Source organism: Prosopis cineraria, unplaced genomic scaffold, assembly GCF_029017545.1.
Source record: "Prosopis cineraria cultivar Desert tree isolate PC_DT_omini unplaced genomic scaffold, ASM2901754v1 PC5, whole genome shotgun sequence".
NCBI classification, from domain to species: domain Eukaryota; kingdom Viridiplantae; phylum Streptophyta; class Magnoliopsida; order Fabales; family Fabaceae; genus Prosopis; species Prosopis cineraria.
This window is the reverse complement of record NW_026555336.1, coordinates 14,954,798-14,977,348: the sequence shown is the minus strand read 5'-3', so window position 1 is coordinate 14,977,348 and position 22,551 is coordinate 14,954,798. Positions and strand designations below refer to the sequence as shown.

General features: G+C 37.3%; 1 protein-coding gene across 1 annotated transcript in view; it reads right to left on the bottom strand.

The window, feature by feature from the left end:
* Positions 1-333: 333 nt before the first annotated feature.
* The window catches only part of LOC129311827 (uncharacterized), a 32,786-nt gene continuing 10,568 nt past the window's right edge, over positions 334-22,551 (bottom strand). Inside the window, 2 exon segments of the mRNA XM_054954299.1 lie at positions 334-726; positions 1,856-1,924. Of these exon segments, the coding sequence (XP_054810274.1) occupies positions 652-726; positions 1,856-1,924 (144 nt within the window). The 3' untranslated portion in view covers positions 334-651.

Sequence of the window (22,551 nt, the reverse complement as noted above, 5' to 3'; positions counted from 1 at the left end):
GATGAATGTTATCCTTTTCTTACATGATAGTTGATAAGAGAAGATATTGATACTCTAATTATTAGTGAGACTGGCAGTGGGCAATTGGATATAAATGGAATAAAAATACAATTAATAATTATGTTTTGCTTCATATTACAATAAAGAACAAGCTATTTTTTGAATTGAAATGATATATTTAATGTTTTCTATGATTTTTTAAAAATATACATGCACGTATTGAAAACATATCGCACCTTATATTTTAAAAAATGTAAGTATCAACAAATTGGATACAATAAATCATAGTAAAAAGCTCGTCGGTGACGTCCAAATCAAACTGGAGACAAAAAGTGAGGGGAAAAAAAGGTCCACTTGATAGCCTGGATGAACACAATGCTCAGCTAAGGACACTAGTCCTTCGACAATTAAGAATGATAACACACATTTATTGCACAACATAAATAAAATGAATGTATGTACAAAATTCAAAACCTGCCTCTATGAGGAATAAGATTTTGACCCTCCCCATATAGTATACATTATAGTCTACTTCCTCCAGCTTTTTGCACAAGTAATTGCCACAAATGCTCCTTAGATTGCAGTGTGTTACCGGTTTAGTAGACAATAACCAACGATCAAGCCATAAGCTGCTTACCTCTACAATCACTATTATTCTACTCTATTCGTACATGCCAGAATTGCTGACTTCATCTCTTCTTTATCCAAAGATGTTTGAACCATCACCTGTGCAAGATGTTTCGTTTTGTTTTCGAGTTAAAAGACACTATGTCATTTTTCACCCAAAAAGAAAAATATATGTGATATGAATAATAAATATGTAACATTCTACTGAATATATATAAATATGGAACAGCGTGCCTTCATTTAGTAACTGTGAGTTCATGCTGCTTTAAAAGAAAGGGAAAAAAACAAGGTATAGGAAAATGTAACAGATCATTGAACCAATAAAGGTGAAAGTTCAATAGCAAATCTGGTTGAATCGAAATCAAACAAGTCATAATTAAAATAATATAATTAATTTAAAATAAACAAAAATATTCATGGTAACCCTAAAAAGAATAATTTTAAATTAAAAAAAAAACATTAACCCATAGATAAATGGAGCATTCATGTATAAACTATACATAACCCAATAGAATGGAGTTACCAAAGCACAAATATGACAGACCGCTATTTTTTTCTTTGTTTTTTTAAAACACAACCATGTCATTTTAGGCTCAAGCCAGGAGGGAAAAAAATATAAAACTAACCCACTCGAGCTGTCCAGAATCTTAAGTGGATCAACTAGGGGATTGGTTCACTGGTTTATTAGTCTGACCGGCCACGCTAGATTGGGTTTTAATACTATGGAAAAAAGAAACCACAAGAAGGGTATAGCTTGAAGTTTATACCACATTTCAAGAATAATAGAACATATAAATGACCACTCTTACAATAAAGTCAGAAAGGAAGTCTTGTCATGATTGATACAACAATAAAGTGTGGAAATTTCAGAGGCCAGACATTTCTAGACAGTGATAAAGAGTTCTAATAGGACACGGTGTAGAATGAAAGAACATGCAAGTTCTTTGGAACGGATAAGATAAAACTGAGGAAAATAACGAGGGATTTGCCATGTGACAGTTCAACATTTAGGAGCAAATAAACAATCTACGAGAAAAAAGCCAACAAATGTGGGCAAAAAATAATCTAGCAAGAGAGACGATATTACTCAATTTGACAAGAGCAAATCTCTTCACCAGAGGAACAAAAACAGAATCTACATCCCCCTCATATCACCCCAAAAAAAAAGAGAGAGAATCTACAACATTTAATTTAACTTATCAGCATATAAACCTGTACTGATTCTCACCTCTTGTATTCTATTTCCAGACCGAGCAAGCAACTTGTATTGATTCTCAAACATGGAAGCCATATAAACCTGGAGAAATATTAAAATTTTAAAAAATGATTAAAAAAAAGTAATAAAAGAGGTGGTAATGGCCCCAAAAAATGCGGCCTGATGAGACCAGTACTTTTAAGGGCCATTTTTATAAGAAGAGGCCTGCCAAAACTAACACTGAAACCCAAGATGCCAATGAGGACCAGGTGAAGCCCGGGCTAATAATACTGGAGAGAACAGTGACCAGGTGGTTATCTAGGGTTGTGTACCCCAGAAACGGTAGGCATTCAGACAGTGGGGGAGAACTCCTGACCTCTCGAACATCAAGGAAGAATTAATGTTTCTATGTTATTTCCTTTGGTTGCACTAAGATCATTTTCACTGAATTTTCTTCCTAGTTAGTTACTCTATCACTGTTTACTCTTCCTTTTCCCATAGAAGAGGTTGTAACTAGCTATTTTATTGAAGTAATACAGTAAATTTCCCAAGTTCCACCAATTGGTATTAGTGCAGGTCAGTCCTGTGGATGGTGAGTACGAGAATGGAGGCTAGGCTGGAAAACTTAGAAACGACTGTGGATGAATTACAATACGTTGGAAGGTCCGTCACTAAGTTACAAAGGGCCAATACTGAGACAAGGGAGGAAAGAGCAGCAATGCAGTGGGTGATGACTCGGCTGCAGGAGCAGAATGACAATATTCTAACTCTGCTCTGACGGGTTTACCCAAGGGAGGACCAGAGTGATATGGTCAATGTTTTCAGAACCGGACCGGACATTGAACCGGAAAAGTCAGCGGTTCACGGTTCGCATGGTTCAACCGATTGGACCAATGGTCAAACCGGTGACGTAATAATTAAATTAAAAAAAAATTATATATGTATATAATAATTTAAATAACAGAAATACATATGAAATTGCTATTTAACTTAAAAAAATTAAATATTTTAAGTTTATCACGACTTAACAAGCCATATGATACAATATAATATCAAATGATTTAAAAAATTAGTCATTTTTTAAAATTTGATAAAAAATAAAAAAAAAGTTTTTTTTGAACAGTCAGGTTTTTGAAAACCGGATCCGGTTCCCGGTCCGACCGCCGGTTCGAAACGGCTCAAACCAGCTCAACTCTTAAAACGGTTTTTTCCTTTGAACCAGACCGGTCGACGGTCCGACCGGTCCAACCAGCCAATCCGGTCCGGTTTTCAAAACAGTGGATATGGTAGAAGAGTGGCTTGTGACAATAGAAACAAAGATTCTTTGACCGAAGATCATCAATCTCCTCTCGGTTTAATTTCTCTAAGATTTTCGAATTAGGGTTTGAAGAAGAAGAACTAGCTGTCAACAAAACAAAAGAAGCAGATCCGATTGCCAATGAAAAAGAATGATATTCAGATGAAAGATTAGTCTTACCCTTAATAAAACGAAACCCATTACCTCCAACTGCTGTTTCCACCTCCCTTCCCTTTGTCGATGAGTGCGAAACACTAGGAGGAGAGCCAAGAAAACCATACCAACACGATCTATCTGTTTTATTCTCGTTGAGCATGTTAAATTCTTTGCCTGACTTCTGAATGTGAATTTCCTGTAAACAAGCCAGGCTGACAGCATTTTGTACTGTAATGGGCTTTAATAACCTAATAGGCCCAGCAACCTTTTCTCATAACCTAATAGGTCAAGCTTGCAGACAATTTCACCGAACAGGTCATCGTAGTCGACCAAAGTCCCTATTTGTCACAGATGCATCAAATCAGCCATAGGCGCTTCATAGGTGGGTCTGAATCTCTTCTTTATTGCTTATGAATATTCTTCCCAGCCCATCGCATGTCCTCTTCCCACGCATTCTAAGACTTGATGGCATTGGAAGGCTTTTTTATCAGGATGGATGCTGGCCATGTGGTATTTTGAGAGAGGAAATATGCGTTTCTCATTCATGTGTTTTCAAATTGATCCTATACATATCAAGGGAGATAAAACCTAATAAATGATAAGAATGACATAATATTCCCACACTCCCCCTCAAGTTGGATCATAAATGTTAATCATATCCAACTTTCTTATACAACCCCCAAAGGCAAGCTTAGGTAGTCCCTCATTCAGCACATTTGCAGCTTGTAACTCTATAGGTAGGTACGTCAAACATACAATGCCTCCTCTACTTTCTCTCTGATAACACGTCTATCTACTCCAACATGTTTAGATCTCTTATGTTGTACAGGATTCAATTTGTTATCACAATACAGCTTCATTAGTGGATCAATTCTGACTTGTATTTCTTCCATGACCCTTCTTATCCATAGTTCTTTCCTTGAGCTAATGCTCTCAATTATGATTAATCACTACTTCTAGATACAACTCTTTGCTTTTGACTTTTCCAAGTTACTAGTTTTCCCTACACAAACTAGTAATAACCAGAGGTGGATCTCTTGTCTTCATAGGTCCCTCCCAATCTACATCTGTATAGATCTTAACTGTCCTTTGATCATGTTTCTTGAATAGCAATCCCTTACAAAGTGTACCTTTAAGGTATTTAAGAATCCTGTACATAGCTTCCAAGTGATTCTTCCTTAGATCACACATCTATTGACTTGCTATGCTAATAGCAAAAGCAATATCTGGCCTTGTATAAGATAGATAAATAAGCTTCCCAACCAATCTCTGATATCTATCTTTATCAACAATTTCTTCTTTTTCCTTCTCTGCTTCTTCAACCTCATTATCAAAGTTGTCTTCTCCTTTTGACTCCTCCGTACTGTTTTTCTCAAACTACTTCTTTCTTCAGACCACAATAGGAGTTTCCTTAGGTTGACAGCCTAACATGCCAATTTCCTTGAGAAGATCAAATACATATTTCCTTTGAGATACATATATACCTCATTTTGACCTTGCAACTTCCACTCCAAGAAAATATTTCAAGTTCCCGGGATCCTTGACCTCAAATTCCTTACCAAGGACAGCCTTTATCCTTGCTATTGTTTCAACATGATCTCCTATAAGAATTATATCATCTACATACACAATGAGGATGCACTTCTTAGCTCCCTCAGCCTTAACAAACATCGTATGATATGATTTGATAACCCTTCTTTGTAGCCTTATGACTTCAAAACCTTTGAGAACCTATCAAACGATGCTCTAGTTGACTATTTCAAGCCATATAGTGATTTCTTCAGCCAGCATACTTTGTCACTTCTACCTCTTTCAAACCCCGAAGGTAGAGTCATGTAGACTTCTTTTTTTCAATTCTCCATTTAGAAAGGTGTCAATATGCTAATATCCTTGCAATAAATATCAATTATATAGTGTAAATACATGTTTATTTAGTCAGAATGGTTATTTCCTTTTTCCTTCCTTGTATCTCGGCCTATCCTTGATTTAAGGCCAAATTTGTGTCTTTATACCTGTATATATTCCCTTGAAAGGGTTTAGTGTGAATAGAATAAAAATTTTCCTCAAATATCTTCATGGTATCAGAGCAATAGGAGGGAGAATTTGATTCTTCTTCGGATACTGAGTCGAAGATGAGTCCTCAACCAGGGCAAAGCAAGTCGCAGTCAACAACGCTGCTGGCAATAGAGGATTCCACCGCTGCTGGCGATAGAGGATTCCGCCGCAAATGGGTCCACACGAGTCGTCTCTTCTGGGCTCGAGACTTTCGCGATTCTGATCATACCAGAGAAGCTGAATGGCGAGAACTATCGTGAGTAGGCATAGTCAATGACACTTGCTCTCAAAGGTCGCGACAAACTAGGTTTCATCTCAGGTGAATCTCCTACTCCTCCAACGTCCGACGTCAAGGCTCAGAAGAAGTGGAAATCTGAAAATGCTCGTCTCTTCATGGCTCATAAATGCCATGATTGCAACCATCAAAAAGAGCTTCATGTTTCTTTCTACTGCCCAAGCTATTTAGAAAGCTGTTAGTGAAGCCTGCAGTGATGGTGAAAATGTCTCTCAGGTATTTGAGATAAAATAGAAACCTTTACTCTCTATCCAGAATGGTCAAAGTTTGGGCGAGTATCATCTTGAAAAAACCTCTCTTTAGCAAGAAATGGACTTAATGAGTGATGATACATGGTGCTGCCCTACTGGCACTGCCAAATCCCAGAAAAAATTACAAAAGGAGCGTTTATTTGAGTTACTTGTAGGTTTGGATGCTGTGTTTGATGATGCTAGAGGCCGAATTTTGAGCGCAGAACCTCTTCCATCTATCCGAGAAGCATTTGCTATATTAAGAAGGGAAGAATCCCAGAGAAAAGTCATGCTGAAAGGAGACTCTACAGCACAATCTACATTGCCTGAATCGTCTTCCGCACTTGCTGTACGTTCAAATAAGCAAAAGAATAATAAGGGACGCCCTACTTGCGATCATTGCAGCAAGGTAGGACACACTAAAGATACTTGCTAGGACTTATATGGCAAACCCCCTGATTGGAAACCTCGGAAAAGCAGAGGTCATGGATATATAGCTGAAGCTGCCAAGGAATCTAGCATGTCTTCACAAGATGATCCTCTCAACAAAATTTTGGAATTGCTTGTTGCCATGAAAAGCGACAAACAACCAATTGCAACTATGGTCAAACAAGGTAATTTTTCTCAAGCACTATCTACTGTCAAAGGTAAGTGCTCAGGGGACTGTTGGATTATAGATTCAGGTGCATCTGATCATATGACTGATAATATTACACTCTTTACGACATACGTCTCATGCAAGAAAAATCTTGCTGTTACAATTGCTGATATTCTAATTGTTTGGTGGCTGGTATTGGCGACGTTTGTATTTCTGCTACCTTAACTTTTACATAATATTCTTCACATTCCAAAGCTAAAGTATAGTTTACTATATGTTAGCCAATTGGCAAAATACACATGTTGCCATGTTAACCTTTTTGCAAACCATTGCTTATTTCAGGATCTGTCAACGGGGACGACGATTGGCAGTGCTAGAGAGTTTGATGGGCTTTACTACCTGGATGAAAGTGATGTTAAGAGTATTGGAACTTGTAATAAAGTGTCCCTCCTTAGGTCTAGTGAGTTGGAATTATGGCACAAACGGTTAGGTCATCCTAATCTTCATTATATGTCTCAATTGTTTCCTTCAATTTGCTCTAATAAAGACTCATCTATCTTTTACTATGACTCTTGTGAATGTGCTAAACATCACCGCTCATCCTTTCCTAGCCTTCAATATCATGCATCTCATCCATTTACTACAATCCGTAGTGATGTGTGGGGTCCCTTTAGGACTCCAAATCGAACTCAAACTAAATGGTTTATAACCTTCATTGATGATCACACACGCGTAACTTGGGTTTTTCTTGTGAAAGATAAAACAGAAGTTTATCAAACTTCTGTTACCTTTTACAGAATGGTTCAAACACAATTTCACACAAATATTCAAATCCTTCATAGTGACAATGGCACTGAATATTTCAACAAAAATCTCTCCACTTTCCTTAAAGACCATGGAATCATTCATAAAAGCACTTGCCCTCACAGTCCTCAACAAAATGGGATTGCGGAAAGAAAAAATCGTCATATTCTTGACATTGCTAGAGCCCTTATGCTTAGCAACAATGTGCCCAAATATCACTGGGATGATGCTATCCTCACTGCCACTTACCTTATAAATCGTCTACCAAGTAGAACGCTATCTTATAAAACTCCGTTACAGCTTCTTTGTGCCACTTATAACCTACCCTATCTAACAAATAACCTTCCCCTACGTGTGTTTGGTTGTACTTCCTATGTCCACCTATATCATAGAAACAAACTTGACCCCCGAGCTGCTAGGTGTGTCTTCCTCTGTTACTCTGCCTCTCAAAAAGGGTATAAATGCTTTGATCTCAATGATGTAAAAGGCGCTCGCCTCAACACCTAAGGCGCCTGGGCGAGGCGCTGAACTTGGCCATCGCCTCTCAAGTGAAGAGAGGCGATGGGTTTCATTAGGCGCTCGCCTTTGAGCGCCTTGTGCGCCTCGCATATCTTAAAGGCGCGCGACTGACAGCACTTGGAAGCAGTGAAGATGAGAAGATCATAAGAGAAGACAAAGACGGAAGATTTCAAAAGAGAAGACGATAAAGGAAGATGAAGGAGTGAAGAATGTTGACTGGGTGTGAAAGAACCGAAAAGAAGAGTAGAAGTTGGTTCTTGTTCGGCTGCCGGTGTCGACTGGGTATGCAAGAATCAGAGACGAGAACTCGTCTGCACTCCACCGACTGGGTACGACCGTATCGTGCGAGTATGCTAGCTGGCCATAAGTTCAGCATCGTGGACTGAATATCATCCATTAAAATATAATTTTTTTAACCAAAATCCATTAAAATATGATAAAAAAATATAGTAAATAATTATAAAAAATTTAACAAATCCTATCCTATCTTGTGAGAGAAACGTATAACATATAATAAATTAGGGAAGATTTGAATTTTAAATAAAAGATAATGAAAAATATTATATATAGAAAAAGATTTTAATTAATTATAAGAAATTATCTTTGATTTAAATTTTAAATATGATTGAGACAATTATAAAAGATTTAACAAATCCTATCCTATCTTGTGGGAGAAACGTATAACATATAATAAATTAGGGAAGATTTGAATTTTAAATAAAAGATAATGAAAAATATTGTATATAGAAAAAGATTTTAATTAATTATAAGAAATTATCTTTGATTTAAATTTTAAATATGATTGAGAAAATTTTGCTATCTGAAGGAAAATTTTTGGGAAAGTTTAAGACTTTGAAATCCCTCCCAATGTATATTTTTTAAGATATAAAAAGAAAACCTATTACTGTTATTTGGTATTGGCATCAGTGTGTCTTGAGGCTTAGAGCAAGTGAGCAATATCTCCAAGGATCACGACTTGCACGTCTTGCACATCTAGCACTCTAACAATCAGGTTCTAACTTCTAAGTTTCAAACATATTATTTTCTGTTTTTCTTATTTGATTTGTTTGATTTTAGGCCTTTAGCACTACAACACACAGAACAATTATTCAAAAAACAAACCTTTAATTTTTCATTCTCTTTTTTGGTTTTTCCTGGTATTTTTCCCCAGTTTTTAGTGCTTCCATGGCTGAAAGTAGTGGTCAAGGTCAAAACAAGCAACAAGAATAGAATAAGAGAAAAGACCCTGGATGGAAATATAATTTCTTGAGTGACCCAAATGACAGCAATACTGTAACTTGTTCCTTTTGTAACAAATCTACAAAAAGAAGGATTCATAGAGCTAAGTTGCATCAAGTTGGAGGTAATAGGAATGCTGCTAAATGTTTAAAGTGTCTTGATAATGTGAGGAAGGAGTTGCAAGATTACATGGACAAAAAAAAGGTAGAAAAAGAGACATATGATAATCCAATTATAAATGTTGTGGATATAAGTATGCATGGAGAAGAAGAGGAGGAGGAGGAGGAGTTGTATGGAAAGAAAGGAAAAAATGTTATGCTTACATAAAGAAGCCTTGACAAAAAGGTCCCATGGATTCTTTTATGAGGAAACCAGAGCAAGTTATTCAATTACGAAAACAAGGAAAGTTGCGAGATGGAAATATAACTAATAAATTTGATTAGAAGAGAAGAGCTATGGTTTGTCAATACATTGGTCGATTTTTCTACCAAGCTGGCATTCCATTTAATGTTGCTAACATGGATTCCTTTAAAATTATGATTGAAGCTATTGGACAATATGGTCCAAATCTAAAACCCCCAAGTTACTATGAGTTGAGGGTGCCAATTTTGAAGAAAGAAGTTGAACTTACAAATGATATGATGAAAAATCATAGAGATATGTGGAAAAGAAAAGGCTGTTCCATTATGCTTGATGGGTGGACTAGCCGAACAAATAGAAGCTTGATAAATTTTTTAGTGAATTGCCCAGTTGGCAATGTTTATAAAATCTATTGATGCATCATCATATGTTAAAACAACAGAAAGATTGTTCAATTTGATTGATGATTTTGTTGACCATGTTGGGGAAGAGAATATTGTTCAAATAGTGACGGATAATGGGTCTAACTTTAAAGTTGCTGGTAAATTATTAGAAATGAAAAGGTTGAATCTTTTTTGGACACCATGTGCAGCACATTGTGTAGATCTTATATTAGAAGACATTGGAAAAATTTCTAGGGTATCAAAGACTTTGGCAAGAGCAATCAATTTGACAGGGTATATATATAACCACGTAGGACTTCTAAATATGATGAGAGAGTTCACTAAGCAAAAGGAGTTGGTGAGGCCTGGCAAAACTAGATTCTGCACTTCATATCTTACTCTTAAAAGCATTCATCAACAGAAAACTGCATTGAGGACTATGTTTACTTCAGAGAAGTGGGAATCAAGTAAGTGGTCAAGAGAACCTAAAGGAAAGCGTGTGGTTAAAGTGTGCTTATGCCTTCTTTTTGGAATACTGTTTCTTATATATTAAAAGTTATGGGACCTCTTGTTCGAGTGCTAAGACTTGTAGATAATAAAAAAAAACCAGCCATGGGTTATATGTATGAAGCAATGGATAGAGCCAAGGAAGCAATTCAAAAGGCATTTGATAATAATGAAGATAAGTATAGAGAGATTTTTCATATTATTGATGAAAGGTGGAATTGCCAACTTCATCAACCTCTACATGCTGCAGCTCATCTCCTAAATCCAGAATATTATTATGACAACTTAGATATAGAGTTTGATGAAGAAATCACTAGGGGCCTAATATCTTGCATAGGGAGACTTGTAAAAGACCCAATCGCCCAAGAGAAGATCATGAATGAATTGACAATATATAAAAGAGCTGAGGGACTTTTTGGGGTTGATTTGGCCATCAAAACCAGGAAAACAAGAGCTCCAAGTAGATTATAATCACACATTAGTTATTTAATAGTCCTAGTTTTACTAATTTAGTTAAATAATTATGTATTATTTTTATGACTTTGTAGCGGAATGGTGGGCTTCTTATGGAAGCTCTAGCCCTAATTTACAACATTTGGCAATCAGAATACTAAGCCTTACTTGTAGTGCATCAGGCTGTGAACGTAATTGGAGTGTGTTTGAGCAGGTTAAATTTAAATATTTCAATTTTTTAAAATAGGTCAATGCTATGTTTTATCATATCTTCACTTCATATTAAGATAATTAATTATTATATATGATTTTTCCACTTAGATTCATACAAAAAAGTGGAACAAGCTTGCTCAAGATAGACTCAATGATTTGGTCTTTGTGAAATACAATCAAGCACTGAAAAATAGATATGATAGGCAAGATGTAGATCCCATTTCCTTGGCGGATATTGATGAAAGTAATGAATAGCTACTTGGTAGTATGATGGATGTCGATGAGGACGCAGTAGATGAGCGTGTTTTTGGCGATGATGAGAATGAAGAGTTAACATGGGGGGCTGTTGCATCAGCAGCAGGTGTTGGAGAACCAATTAAACAAACAAGCCAAAGCCAAGCTAAAGGAAAAAAAGCTAGCTCATCTAGAGCTAAAGGAAAACAACCGATTAACAACATTGAGGAACTTGCAAATTTTGATTCAGATGAGTTAGAGGAAGACGATGAAGGATATAAATCCAACAATGAAGGAGGAGAAAGTCCTGAGCTTGCCGCATCTGAATCTAATTCAGATTTCTAGTTTGATTTTTTTATAGGCCTCAATATTGTTTTTTCATATTTTAAAGACATTTTATGCACTTGATTGATTATTGGAATAGTTTATATTATTTTGTTGTAGTTTTGTAGAAGTTTATGATTGAAGTAGATTTATATTCATCACTTTATCTATGGTTTGTTGTCTATAATCTATGTATTATGCATTTTATCTATAGTAGCGCCTTGCTTCACTCAGGCGTGCGCCTTTGTAGCGCCTTGCGCCTAAGGCGTTTTACCAGCTTTGCGCCTTGAGTGCGCCTTTCGCCTTTAACAACACTGATCTTACTACAAAACGTCTGCATATTACATGTGATGTTACCTTTCATGAAGGAGTCCCTTATTACCATGGGTCTCCAATTCAGGGGGAGAGTTGGAGTGAATTTCAGCCCACAAATAAACCTGAACCTGACCTGTTATCTTTGGAACTTGCTCCCCAGGACACCAATAGTGAGAGTGGGGAAATGCCAAATGAAACAGAAAGGTCTGACCCAGGGGTAGAGACTGCCAGGAAATTTGACAAGTTCTATACACGAAGACACAAGACAAGTACTGTACCCGAAAGCCCTAGCACTCACCAAGAGTCAGAACCAGCAGTAGGTTTAACGAAGAAACAAGGTGTTAGTCATAGCAATGAGTAGGAAGAAGAAATAGGAGACATGGATCTCCCTATTGCAGTCAGAAAGAAGCCTAAAGCTTGCACACGACATCCCATAGAAAAATTCGTTTCCTATCAGGCACTTTCCTCAAAATAGTGTGTTTGTTGCTCACCTTGATAGTATCAAGGTACCAAATAACATTGATGAAGCTCTAGCCATGCCTAAATGGAGGAAAGCAGTTCTAGAAGAAATGGAGGCCCTTGAGCAAAATAGCACCTAGGTAGTAGTTGATCTCCCTAAAGGAAAAAGGCCCGTTGGTTGTAAGCAGGTTTTCACTCCTAAATATCTAGCTTGGAAAAATATAAGGCTAGACTTGTTGCAAAAGGCTTCTCACAGGTACATGGGATGGATTACACAGAGACATTTGCACCAGTAGCAAAGTTGAATACTATTAGGGTACTACTGTCATTAGCTACAAATCTTGACTAGTCATTACATCAGTTAGATGTTAAAAATGTGTTTTTGAATGGTGAACTCAAGGAAGAGGTATATATGAAAATGCCTCCAGGGTTTCCAGGGAAGAAATCAAACCAAGTGTGCTTGTTGAAGAAGTCACTGTATGGATTAAAACAATCACCTCGGGCATGGTTTAAACGTTTTACCAAGGTGTTGAAGAGGCAAGGTTTCTCTCAAGGATAGAGTGATCATACTATGTTCTACAAACACAAAAAAGGAAAAGTGACAGTTCTAGCTGTCTATGTTGATAATATTGCTCTCATTGGAGATGATACAGCTAAATTGACCATATTAAAGCTGCATTAGCCTAAGAGTTCCAGATAAAATATCTCGGAGAAATGAAATACTTTCTCAGGATGGAAGTAGCCCGATCAAAGAAGGGGATTTACATCTCTCAAAGAAAGTATGTTTTGGATCTCTTAAAAGAGACAGGCATGTTGGGATGCAGAGCAAGTGATACTCCCATTAGAGTAGATAAGATCAGTGGAGATGAAGATCTTGGGAAGACAGTTGATAAGGGAAGATACCAACGTATGGTAGGAAAGTTGATATATCTTTCTCACACCAGGCCAGACATTGCATTTGTTGTAAGTGTGATTAGTCAACATTCACATGATCTGAAGCAAAACCACCTAAATGAAGTTTATAGAATCCTTAGCTATTTGAAAGGTTCACCCGATTATGGACTATGGTTTAAAAAAATCTGATAAAAGAAATGTGGAGTTGTTTACAGATGCTAATTGGGCATTTAACCAAGATGACCGAAAGTCTACTTCAGGTTGCCGCACATTTGTGTGGGGCAATCTTGTAACCTAGAGAAGTAAGAAGCAAAGTGTTGTTGAGTAGTGCTGAGGCAGAATTCAGAGCAATTGCTCTTGGAATTTGTGAGAGAATTTGGCTCAAGCGAGTCTTGGAGGAGTTAAAGCAGAGCATGAATCTTCCAATTAAACTATATTCAGATAATATGGCGGCCATTAACATATCTCATAATCCTGTTCAACATGATAGAACCAAGCATGTTGAAATTGATCGGCACTTTATCAGAGAAAAAATTGATGATGGTGTTATTCGATTGCCTATATCCCATCTAGAGAACAAACTGCTGATATTCTTACAAAAGGATTAGCTCGAGACAAGTTCAAACATTTTGTTGGCAAGCTGGACATGATCAACATCTATGATCCAACTTGAGAGGGAGTATCGATATCCTAATATCCTTACAATAAATATCAATTATATAGTGTAAATATATGTTTATTTAGTCAGAATGGTTATTTCCTTTTTCCTTCCTTGTACCTCGACCTATCCCTTGATTTAAGGCCAGATTTGTGTCTTCATACCTGTATATATTCCCTTGAAAGGGTTCAATGTGAATGGAATAAAATTTTTCCTCAAATATCTTCAAAAGGTATTCTTGATATCTAGTTGATGAAGTGGCCATTCAAGGTTGGCTACAATTGACAATAGAATTCTAATTATATTTAGTTTTGCCACTAGCGCAACCATATGTCTAGGCAAAACCCCTTACTACTAACCATGCCTTTAACTTGTCAAATGTGCTATCAGCCTTATAATTTGGGGTAAAGACCCACTTGCAACAGACCAATTTCTTGCCCTTGGGTCTTTCAACAATCTCCCATGTTCCATTTTTCTCCAAAGCTCTCATTTCCTCCAAACTTGCATTTTTCCATTCTAGTATTCTCAATGCCTTTTGGATGTTGTTAGGAATAACAACTTTATCCAAATTAGTGATGAAGGCCCAATAACTAGGAAAGAGAGCCTTGTGGGATTCATGCTTTTGAATCAGATGCAAAGTACAAGACCAAGGTTGTTTCCAGAGAGCAATAGGTAGATCAAGATAAGTAAATTTACTTCCTTGTTCTGAATCCTCTAGTTCACTGGATGGATCGGTCCTTGGTATTTCAACTTTAGGAACTACCTCCGGTTCTTACTTTCTTGGTGCCTTGGGTACAAGTTGCTCACCATATTTTGATTTCTTCTTTCAAGTGGAAACCAACAACTCTCCCCTTTGTGGTCTTTCTACATCTCCCTACATTTTCTTGTTTTCCTCAACCATCGTCATAAGAGAAGAGCTTGGTGAAAATGGGGTGTTTGATGGAAAAACTGTTGAAGGTGATGGTTCATGGTACAAGAGGTAATGGCTCAAGAGGAACATATTCTATGTTAGGTTCTAGTTTCCAAGTCTAAGATTCACCTATACTCTCCCCCTTAATTGAAAAATTGGGAATAAAAATGACCTTCTTCATGAAAGGTAACATCAAGGCTCATAAGGATGTGTTTTGAAACAGGATCAAAACATTTGTATCCTTTTCTAGTAGGAGAATAGCTAAGAAAAATGCACTTGATAGCTCGAGGTTTAAGTTTACTACTTTAATAGATATGAATCAAGGTTGTGCAACCAAATACATAAAGTGGAAGTTTGGTTTCAATGTGAGATATGGGAAAAACACTTTGCAATTTTTTGAAAGAAGTTTTAAAGGATAAGATTCAACTGGGTATTCAATTGACGAAATAAGTCACAGTTATATGGCATCCCCCTAATAAAACTTGGGCACATTGCAAGTGAATATGAGTGCTCTTGCAACTTCAAGAATATGTCTATTTTTCCTTTCTACAACCCAATTTGTTGGAGTGTATGGGCACAAGCACTTGTATGGACAATACCATGCATCTGGAGGAAACTACTCAATGACTGGTTGAAGTACTTAGTACCATTATTGGTGTGTAAGACTTGAATGCTAGTATTGAACTAGTTTTTGATCATGGTGAAAAAGCCCATGAATATAGATGCAACTTCAAACTTGTTTTTTAAAAGATAAACACAAAAAATACAAGTATGGTCATCAATAAAGGAAATGAACCATTTTGTGTGAGTACAATTTGGAGTATGAGATGGTCCCCACAAGTCACTATGAATGGTTGTGAAATGTTTGATGGGTGTGTATTTGGCTCTAGGAAAGGAAGTTCGATGGTGTTTGGCAAGTTCACACACCTCAAACTAGATTTCACTATGATTCAGATTCGAGCACAAGGTTGGAAACAATCGTTGAAGGTAATGAAAATTAGGATGACCCATCTTCTTATGCCATAACAAAAAATCATTAACTCTAGAGGTAGATATAGAATTACCAACAATAGGTGAGTTACCCACTCAAGTGTCGACTTCTAAATAATAGAGCTACTTGCACTGCTTGGCACTATCAATTGTCATACCAAATGATAAATCCTAAAACACAATATGACAGGAGAAATTTAGCAAAACAATTTGAGTGCCTGGTCAATTCACTAAATGAAAGTAAATTGCAATCAAGTTTTGGCACATAGAGGATAGATTGCAAAACAATAGAGTCTGATAAGAAGCCATTTGCAATTTTCACTTTAACATTGGAACATATGGGTGTGACTGGTGAAAAATTAATGACAATTAATCATATGGTCAGATGCCTCAGAATCCACAATCCACACAATTGCACTTCGAGTCATCCTTAGAGCCTGAAGAAAAGGCCCCTTTTTGCCACTAATGCCATAGTTGCAGATCTAGAAAAATTAGTCACGATATGTATGAGTATCCATAACACCACCCCTAACACTTCAAATAAAGGAAAGACTTCGTGATAAACTAAAACAAAAACCCATAGCCCAATATAACTCCATACACCATGAAACAGGGCACTAAACATACCACACAAACTGATATGGTTCAAAAACAACGTACCCATACACCAGAATTGCATGAGTCTGGCCAAAGAGAGTGCATTGTCACTGTCCGATGAGTTCATGGCCTAAACAAAGTGACCACGTGCTGCTAGAAGCTCTCTGACGCAGCTTGTTGAGGTGGTGTGTATAGGCTACATGTGCCACCATTCGCTGTTGCCATCATGGGTTCCACCATTCGCAGCTTACTGAGTATGTCTAGGGTGGTAGTGAGAGTCCAAACTTGTTCCACCATTACCCACAAAGATGCCCTCATGTATTGCCCAAGGAGTCTATCAGCCATTCTAGAATGAACCTAATTTGAGTTTTGAGCCAAATGCTTTGATACCATCTAGTATTTTGGGAGAAGAAAAATATGTTTCTCATTCACGTGTGTTCATATGTACAAACTGATCCTATATATACACATCAAGGGAGATAAAACCTAATAAAATGATAAAACCAAATAAATAATAATAATGATGTAATATTCCCACAAGCCATCATCACCTTCCAAGCTTCAGGCATTTCATCAATCTAGAAGTAGCACTCACACTTTAGAATCAAACCCAGAACATCCCCTTTAAAATCTCAGGAATTCCATTTTGGTGAATTGTGTTGGAGGTTGGTGCTCCCTTTCTGGTTTTGGTCGATGGTGTCCTCACACTCCATTAAAGGCTGTCTCATGATTATTTCAAAGACTCATCAAAGGTACAAACAAGTTGAGCAATCTATGCTATGACTACTTGAATCTAGGTTTCAATAGCATGTAATCTTGCGTTAGTCTATTCGTCCATCTTCTTTAACGTAATTTGGGAATGGGTGACGAGCATATAAGGTAGGAAAGGCAAACTCAAAGGGGAACGAGAAATAGAGATATGAGATAAAGGATCAAAGAGAGACACAAAGAAACTGAACAATATTTTTGGGTTTTCAATTAAGCATAACCTAACTCACATATAGGACCCCTTTATATAGGCTCGTCCCTTTCACTTTTATTCTAACAAAACCCAACTAATTAATCATCCATCTAAACTACTAACTAACTAATCTTTAATATTTCTTTTATGAACTACACATCATAGAGCAAGGAGAAGGATAGGTACAGGGGCTAACCACACTGAAACTCTTCACAATACAAAAACCGGGGCTAACCACACTGAGATTCCTCAGAATACCAAAACTCCTCCAAACACTAAAATGGAAACATGAAGAAATAAGGAAGCCAAGGAAGTTGGGGACAAGGATGTGTAAAAGTACAGGCATTTAGAGATGCCATTATTTGATAGGGAAGACCCCATAGGCTGGACCTTTCATTTAGAGAGGTATTTTTCTGTTAATGGAATACCCGAAATAGAGAAGATGGAAGCAACAATAGTCTAGTTGGAAGGGAAGGCTTTAAACTAGTTCTAATGGGCTAAGACCAAAGCTCTGATGGCAAATTGAACGGAGTTCAAGCATGGGGTCATTCAGCAATTTCATTGCTCTCAAGAGGGCAACAACTGTGTGTGTTTGGCAATGTTGAAGCAAATAGGGACCGTTTCAGAATATAAGGAAAATTTTGAGATGATTTTGAAATTCTAATATTTATCAATTCAAATTTGTATGTATGATAACACAAGATCATCTCTACGAAAACATAAGAAATCAAAGTATCTTGGCCCTATCTTATGAATTGATCCAGAGGTACATTGATTAGAAAAATTCTAGTAAATCATTGATTCATCTGGTGTCGAAAAATATGATTCATTTACAAGTTTACTAGATTGAAAATCAAAAAGAATCAATTCAACACATTTCTCATGTACCCATAAGTGCTATATTAGATTTGAATCACATATCGGATCAATCTATATTGATTGACTGCCTCCATTTGTTATTGCTAGCAATGGGTATATTTTTGAATGGGCTTCAGGAGGAGGTAAAGGCTGATGTACAAGTGCTTAAACCCAACATGGACGTAGTGTTTGAGATTGAGGGCTGAAACTTGACTCTTGAAAAGGCCAGGTAAAGGCATGAGACCAAAAACCACCGAAAAGATGGGGATCGAAGTGGGCGGCATCGAACTCCCCATATCCTTGGTTTACACAACTTCCTGAGTTACTCAAGCCCCTAGGCGTCATCCAAGCAGCATGACAAAGTGGTGGCAAGGAAGGGGAAGGGACAAAAATATCAAGCAATAAAGTGGCAGCCCCAAACACAATCTCCAATCACAGTGGCAGCAGTAGGTGATACACTAAGAGGTTGTCAAACACAAAAATAAACCAAAGGAGGACACTAGGTATATGCTTTAAGTGTGAAGAGAAAGTTAGGCCCGACCACAAGCGCAAGGCCAAAAGATTGCAACTATTAGTAGTGGAAGAAGAAAGTGATGAAGAAATCAGAGAGAGGGATTTCAAAGAGCTGGGGAATGAAGAAGTAGAGAAATCGTACACTATTATGGAACCCTCCCGATGACTATGCTGGGAATTTTGAGTCATAAAACAACGATGAAAGCTTAAGGATTTCTCAAGGGGCGAGCTGTGGTGCTATTAATAGATAGTGGCGCCACTCATAATTTTGTCTATTTAATGGTCATGCAACTCAATATTGAGACTCAACCTATAAGTATGTGCTCTATGGCTATTGGTGATGGCAAGAATGTATATTCTGAGGGAGAGTGTAAAGATATGGAACTAATTTTACAAGGGCTGAGGTGGTATAAACATTCTACCCCTTTCCACTAACAAATATCGACCTAGTGTTGGGAGTGGCTTGACTAGAATCATTGGGAGAAATCAGGGTGAACTAGGGGCAACTATATATGACGGTGAAGGTAGATATAAAATAGGCTTACTTGAATGGAGATCCCACCCTCACTCAGACCCTAGCGACCTTTAAGGCTTTCAAAAAGGTGTTAATAGGGGGAGTCAAGGGATATATGCTGGAGATCAACATTACAACCTTACAAGACATGACTCTTAGAGAGGCCAAGACCAACATTACTCTCAAGATATGGAAGCTGCAAGAACACTACAAACAAGTCATAGGACCATTACATGAGTTGCCCTATCACTCAATAGTGATCAAAGAAAGCCCATAGCCACCAAATTTGCATCCCTACCAATATTGCATACCCACAAGACACAAATTGAGAAGCTAGTGAAGAAGATGATTAAAGATGGAATTATTAGACCTAGCAATAGTCCCTATTCAAGTTCTGTTTTGCTGGTGAGGAAGAAGGACGAGAGCTGGAGGTTTAGTGTGGACTATAAGGCTCTCAACAAGATCAATGTCCCATACAAGTACCTTATTCCAGCCACAAACAAGTTGCTTAAGAACTTGGAGGCGCCACAATTTTCTCAAAGCTGGCCCTCAAAGGTTGGTTACCACCAAATCTGCATCAAAGAGGGGGATAAGCACAAAATGGCTTTCTAAACACATGATGGATAGTATGAGTTCTTACTTATGCCCTTCGACTTTACTAATGCTCCCTCAGATTTCCAATCATTGATGAATTACATTTTCAAGAATTATTTAAGAACATTTATTCTTGTTTTCTTTGATGATATCCTTGTCTATAATAGGGATAAGTAGTCACACTTGGATCATTTGAAGAAAGCGTTCGAAGTGCTTCAACAAAACCAGCTTGTTGTTAACTTAAATAAGTGAAGTTTTGGTTAGAAGCAACTTCAATATCTAGGACACATAACTGTTTCCAGAGGGATGAAGGCATATTCGGCCAAAATTGAAGTAATGGTGACTTGGCCAATCCTGAAAGACATCAAGAGTTTGAGGGGGTTTTTGGGTCTCACCTAGAACAACAAAAAAATCCTCAAAGACTACAGGATAATAGCTGCTCCTTTGACAGCCTTGTTGAAGAAAAATGTATTCAATTGGGGAGAAAAAGTTCAAAGGGCTTTTGAGAAGTTGATGATTGCCATGGTCAATATGCTGGTTCTAGCTATGCCTAATTTTCAATTGCCTTTTAGATTGAAGCTGATGATTGTGGAGTTCATGTAGGGGTTGTGTTAATGCAGAGGGGCAAACCTATTGCTTACTTCAGTCAACAATTATTTGAGAAAGCATAGCAAGGATCTGTTTATGAGAAAGAATTAATGGCTGCCATTGTTCTAGCCATAAAAAATTGGCAATATTATCTTGCTGCAAAGCAGTTCATCATTAAAATGGATCAGAAGGCTTTGAAATACCTACTTTAGTAAAAGGTGGTGCATCCTAATCAAAAGAAGTAGGTGTTGAAGTTGATGTGCTACAAATTTGAGATACAGTACAAAACATATTAGAGCTGCCCAGAAACTCCATGAAAACTACTAAGCTCATCGAATAATTCCATAACTCCCCTGTTGGAGGGCACTCAAGGTACCTACGTATTTCCAAGGGGTTTTCTGAATTGGTACATTGGGAAGGAATGAAGAGAGACATGCAAGAATGGGCTTCCAAGTATGAGACTTGTCAATGCAACAAATATGAAGCACTAAGCCCTATAGGTTTATTACAACCCCTGCCTATACCACAAGTTTGGGAGGACTTTAGCATGGATTTCATAGTAGGCATGCTGGAGGGTTACAGGTATGATACTATCAAGGTAGAAGTTGATAGATTTACTAAGTATGCTCATGTTGTTCCTCACGCTCATCCTTTCACTGCCAAAGATATGGCTATAGCAATAAGGCTTACTGAACTTCTACATTTCAGCCGAGAAAGAGTACAGGGATAAATACAAGAGAAACACGATCAGATCTCCAAGAGTTAAGGAGATTAACCCAAAAAACGAATATCCTATAATAATAACAAACAACTACCCGGGATATCCTCCTAAACTATTTACAGCAAATAAATACAATAAATATTAGGTCTAACCACACTCCCCCTCAAGTTGGATTGTAGATGCTAAACATATCCAACTTGCTTATACAACTATCAAAAGCTGGTTTGTGCAAACTCTTAGTTAGGACATCTACTGCTTGAAGTTTAGTAAGTAGATAGACAAGACATACAGTTCCTTACTTTTTCTCTTATGAAGTGTCTATCAATTTCCACATGCTTAAATCTTTCATGTTGCACAGGATTTAGCGCCATACTAATTCAACTTTGTTATCACAATAGAGCATTAATGGAGGATCAATATTAACATGTATTTCATCCATAACACGCCTTATCCATAGTACTTCCATAATTCCCTAAGCTAGTGACCTTAATTCTAATTCTGCACTACTCTTTGAGACCACTCTCTGCTTCTGGCTCTTCCAAGTAACTAGATTTCCCCAAACGAGCAAGCAATATCCTAATGTTGATCTCTTATCTTGGTGAATTCCCCCCAGTCTACATCCGTATAAATCTCCATAGATCGTAGACTTTGCTTTTTGAATAATAACCCTTTTCCGGGAGTTCCCTTTAGGTACTTCAAAATTCTGTATACTGTTTCCATGTGCCTCCTCCTTGGATCACACATGAATTGGCTTGCTACACTCACTACATAGGCAATATCTGGACATGTATGAGAGAGAGAGATTAATTTCCTACTAGTCTCTGATATCTCTCTTTGTCTACTGGTTCATTTTTCTCCTCTTCTACTTCTTCAAGTTGTTCTTCTTATCTTGGTGAATTCCTCCCCAGTCTACATCCGTATAAATCTCCATAGATCGTAGACTTTGCTTTTTGAATAATAACCCTTTTCCGGGAGTTCCCTTTAGGTACTTCAAAATTCTGTATACTGCTTCCATGTGCCTCCTCCTTGGATCACACATGAATTGGCTTGCTACACTCACTGCATAGGCAATATCTGGACATGTATGAGAGAGATAGATTAATTTCCTACTAGTCTCTGATATCTCTCTTTGTCTACTGGTTCATTTTTCTCCTCTTCTACTTCTTCAAGTTGTTCTTCTTCGGAGGCATTTTCCTTTTTTTTTCTTTTTCTTTTGAACCACCATGAGTGTTTCTACATGTTTACACCCCAGCATGCCTGTTTCAGTTAGCAGGTCAAGAACATATTTTTTTGAGACACATAGATCCCATGCTGTGATCTTGCAACCTCCATACCCAAGAAATATTTCAATTTTCCTAGATCCTTTACTTCAAACTCTATTCCAAGAGCCTTCTTTATTCTGAGTACTTCCTCTTCATAGTCACCTATGATGATTATATCATCTACATACACTATAAGTATGCACCTTTTTCCATTACTCACTTTCACAA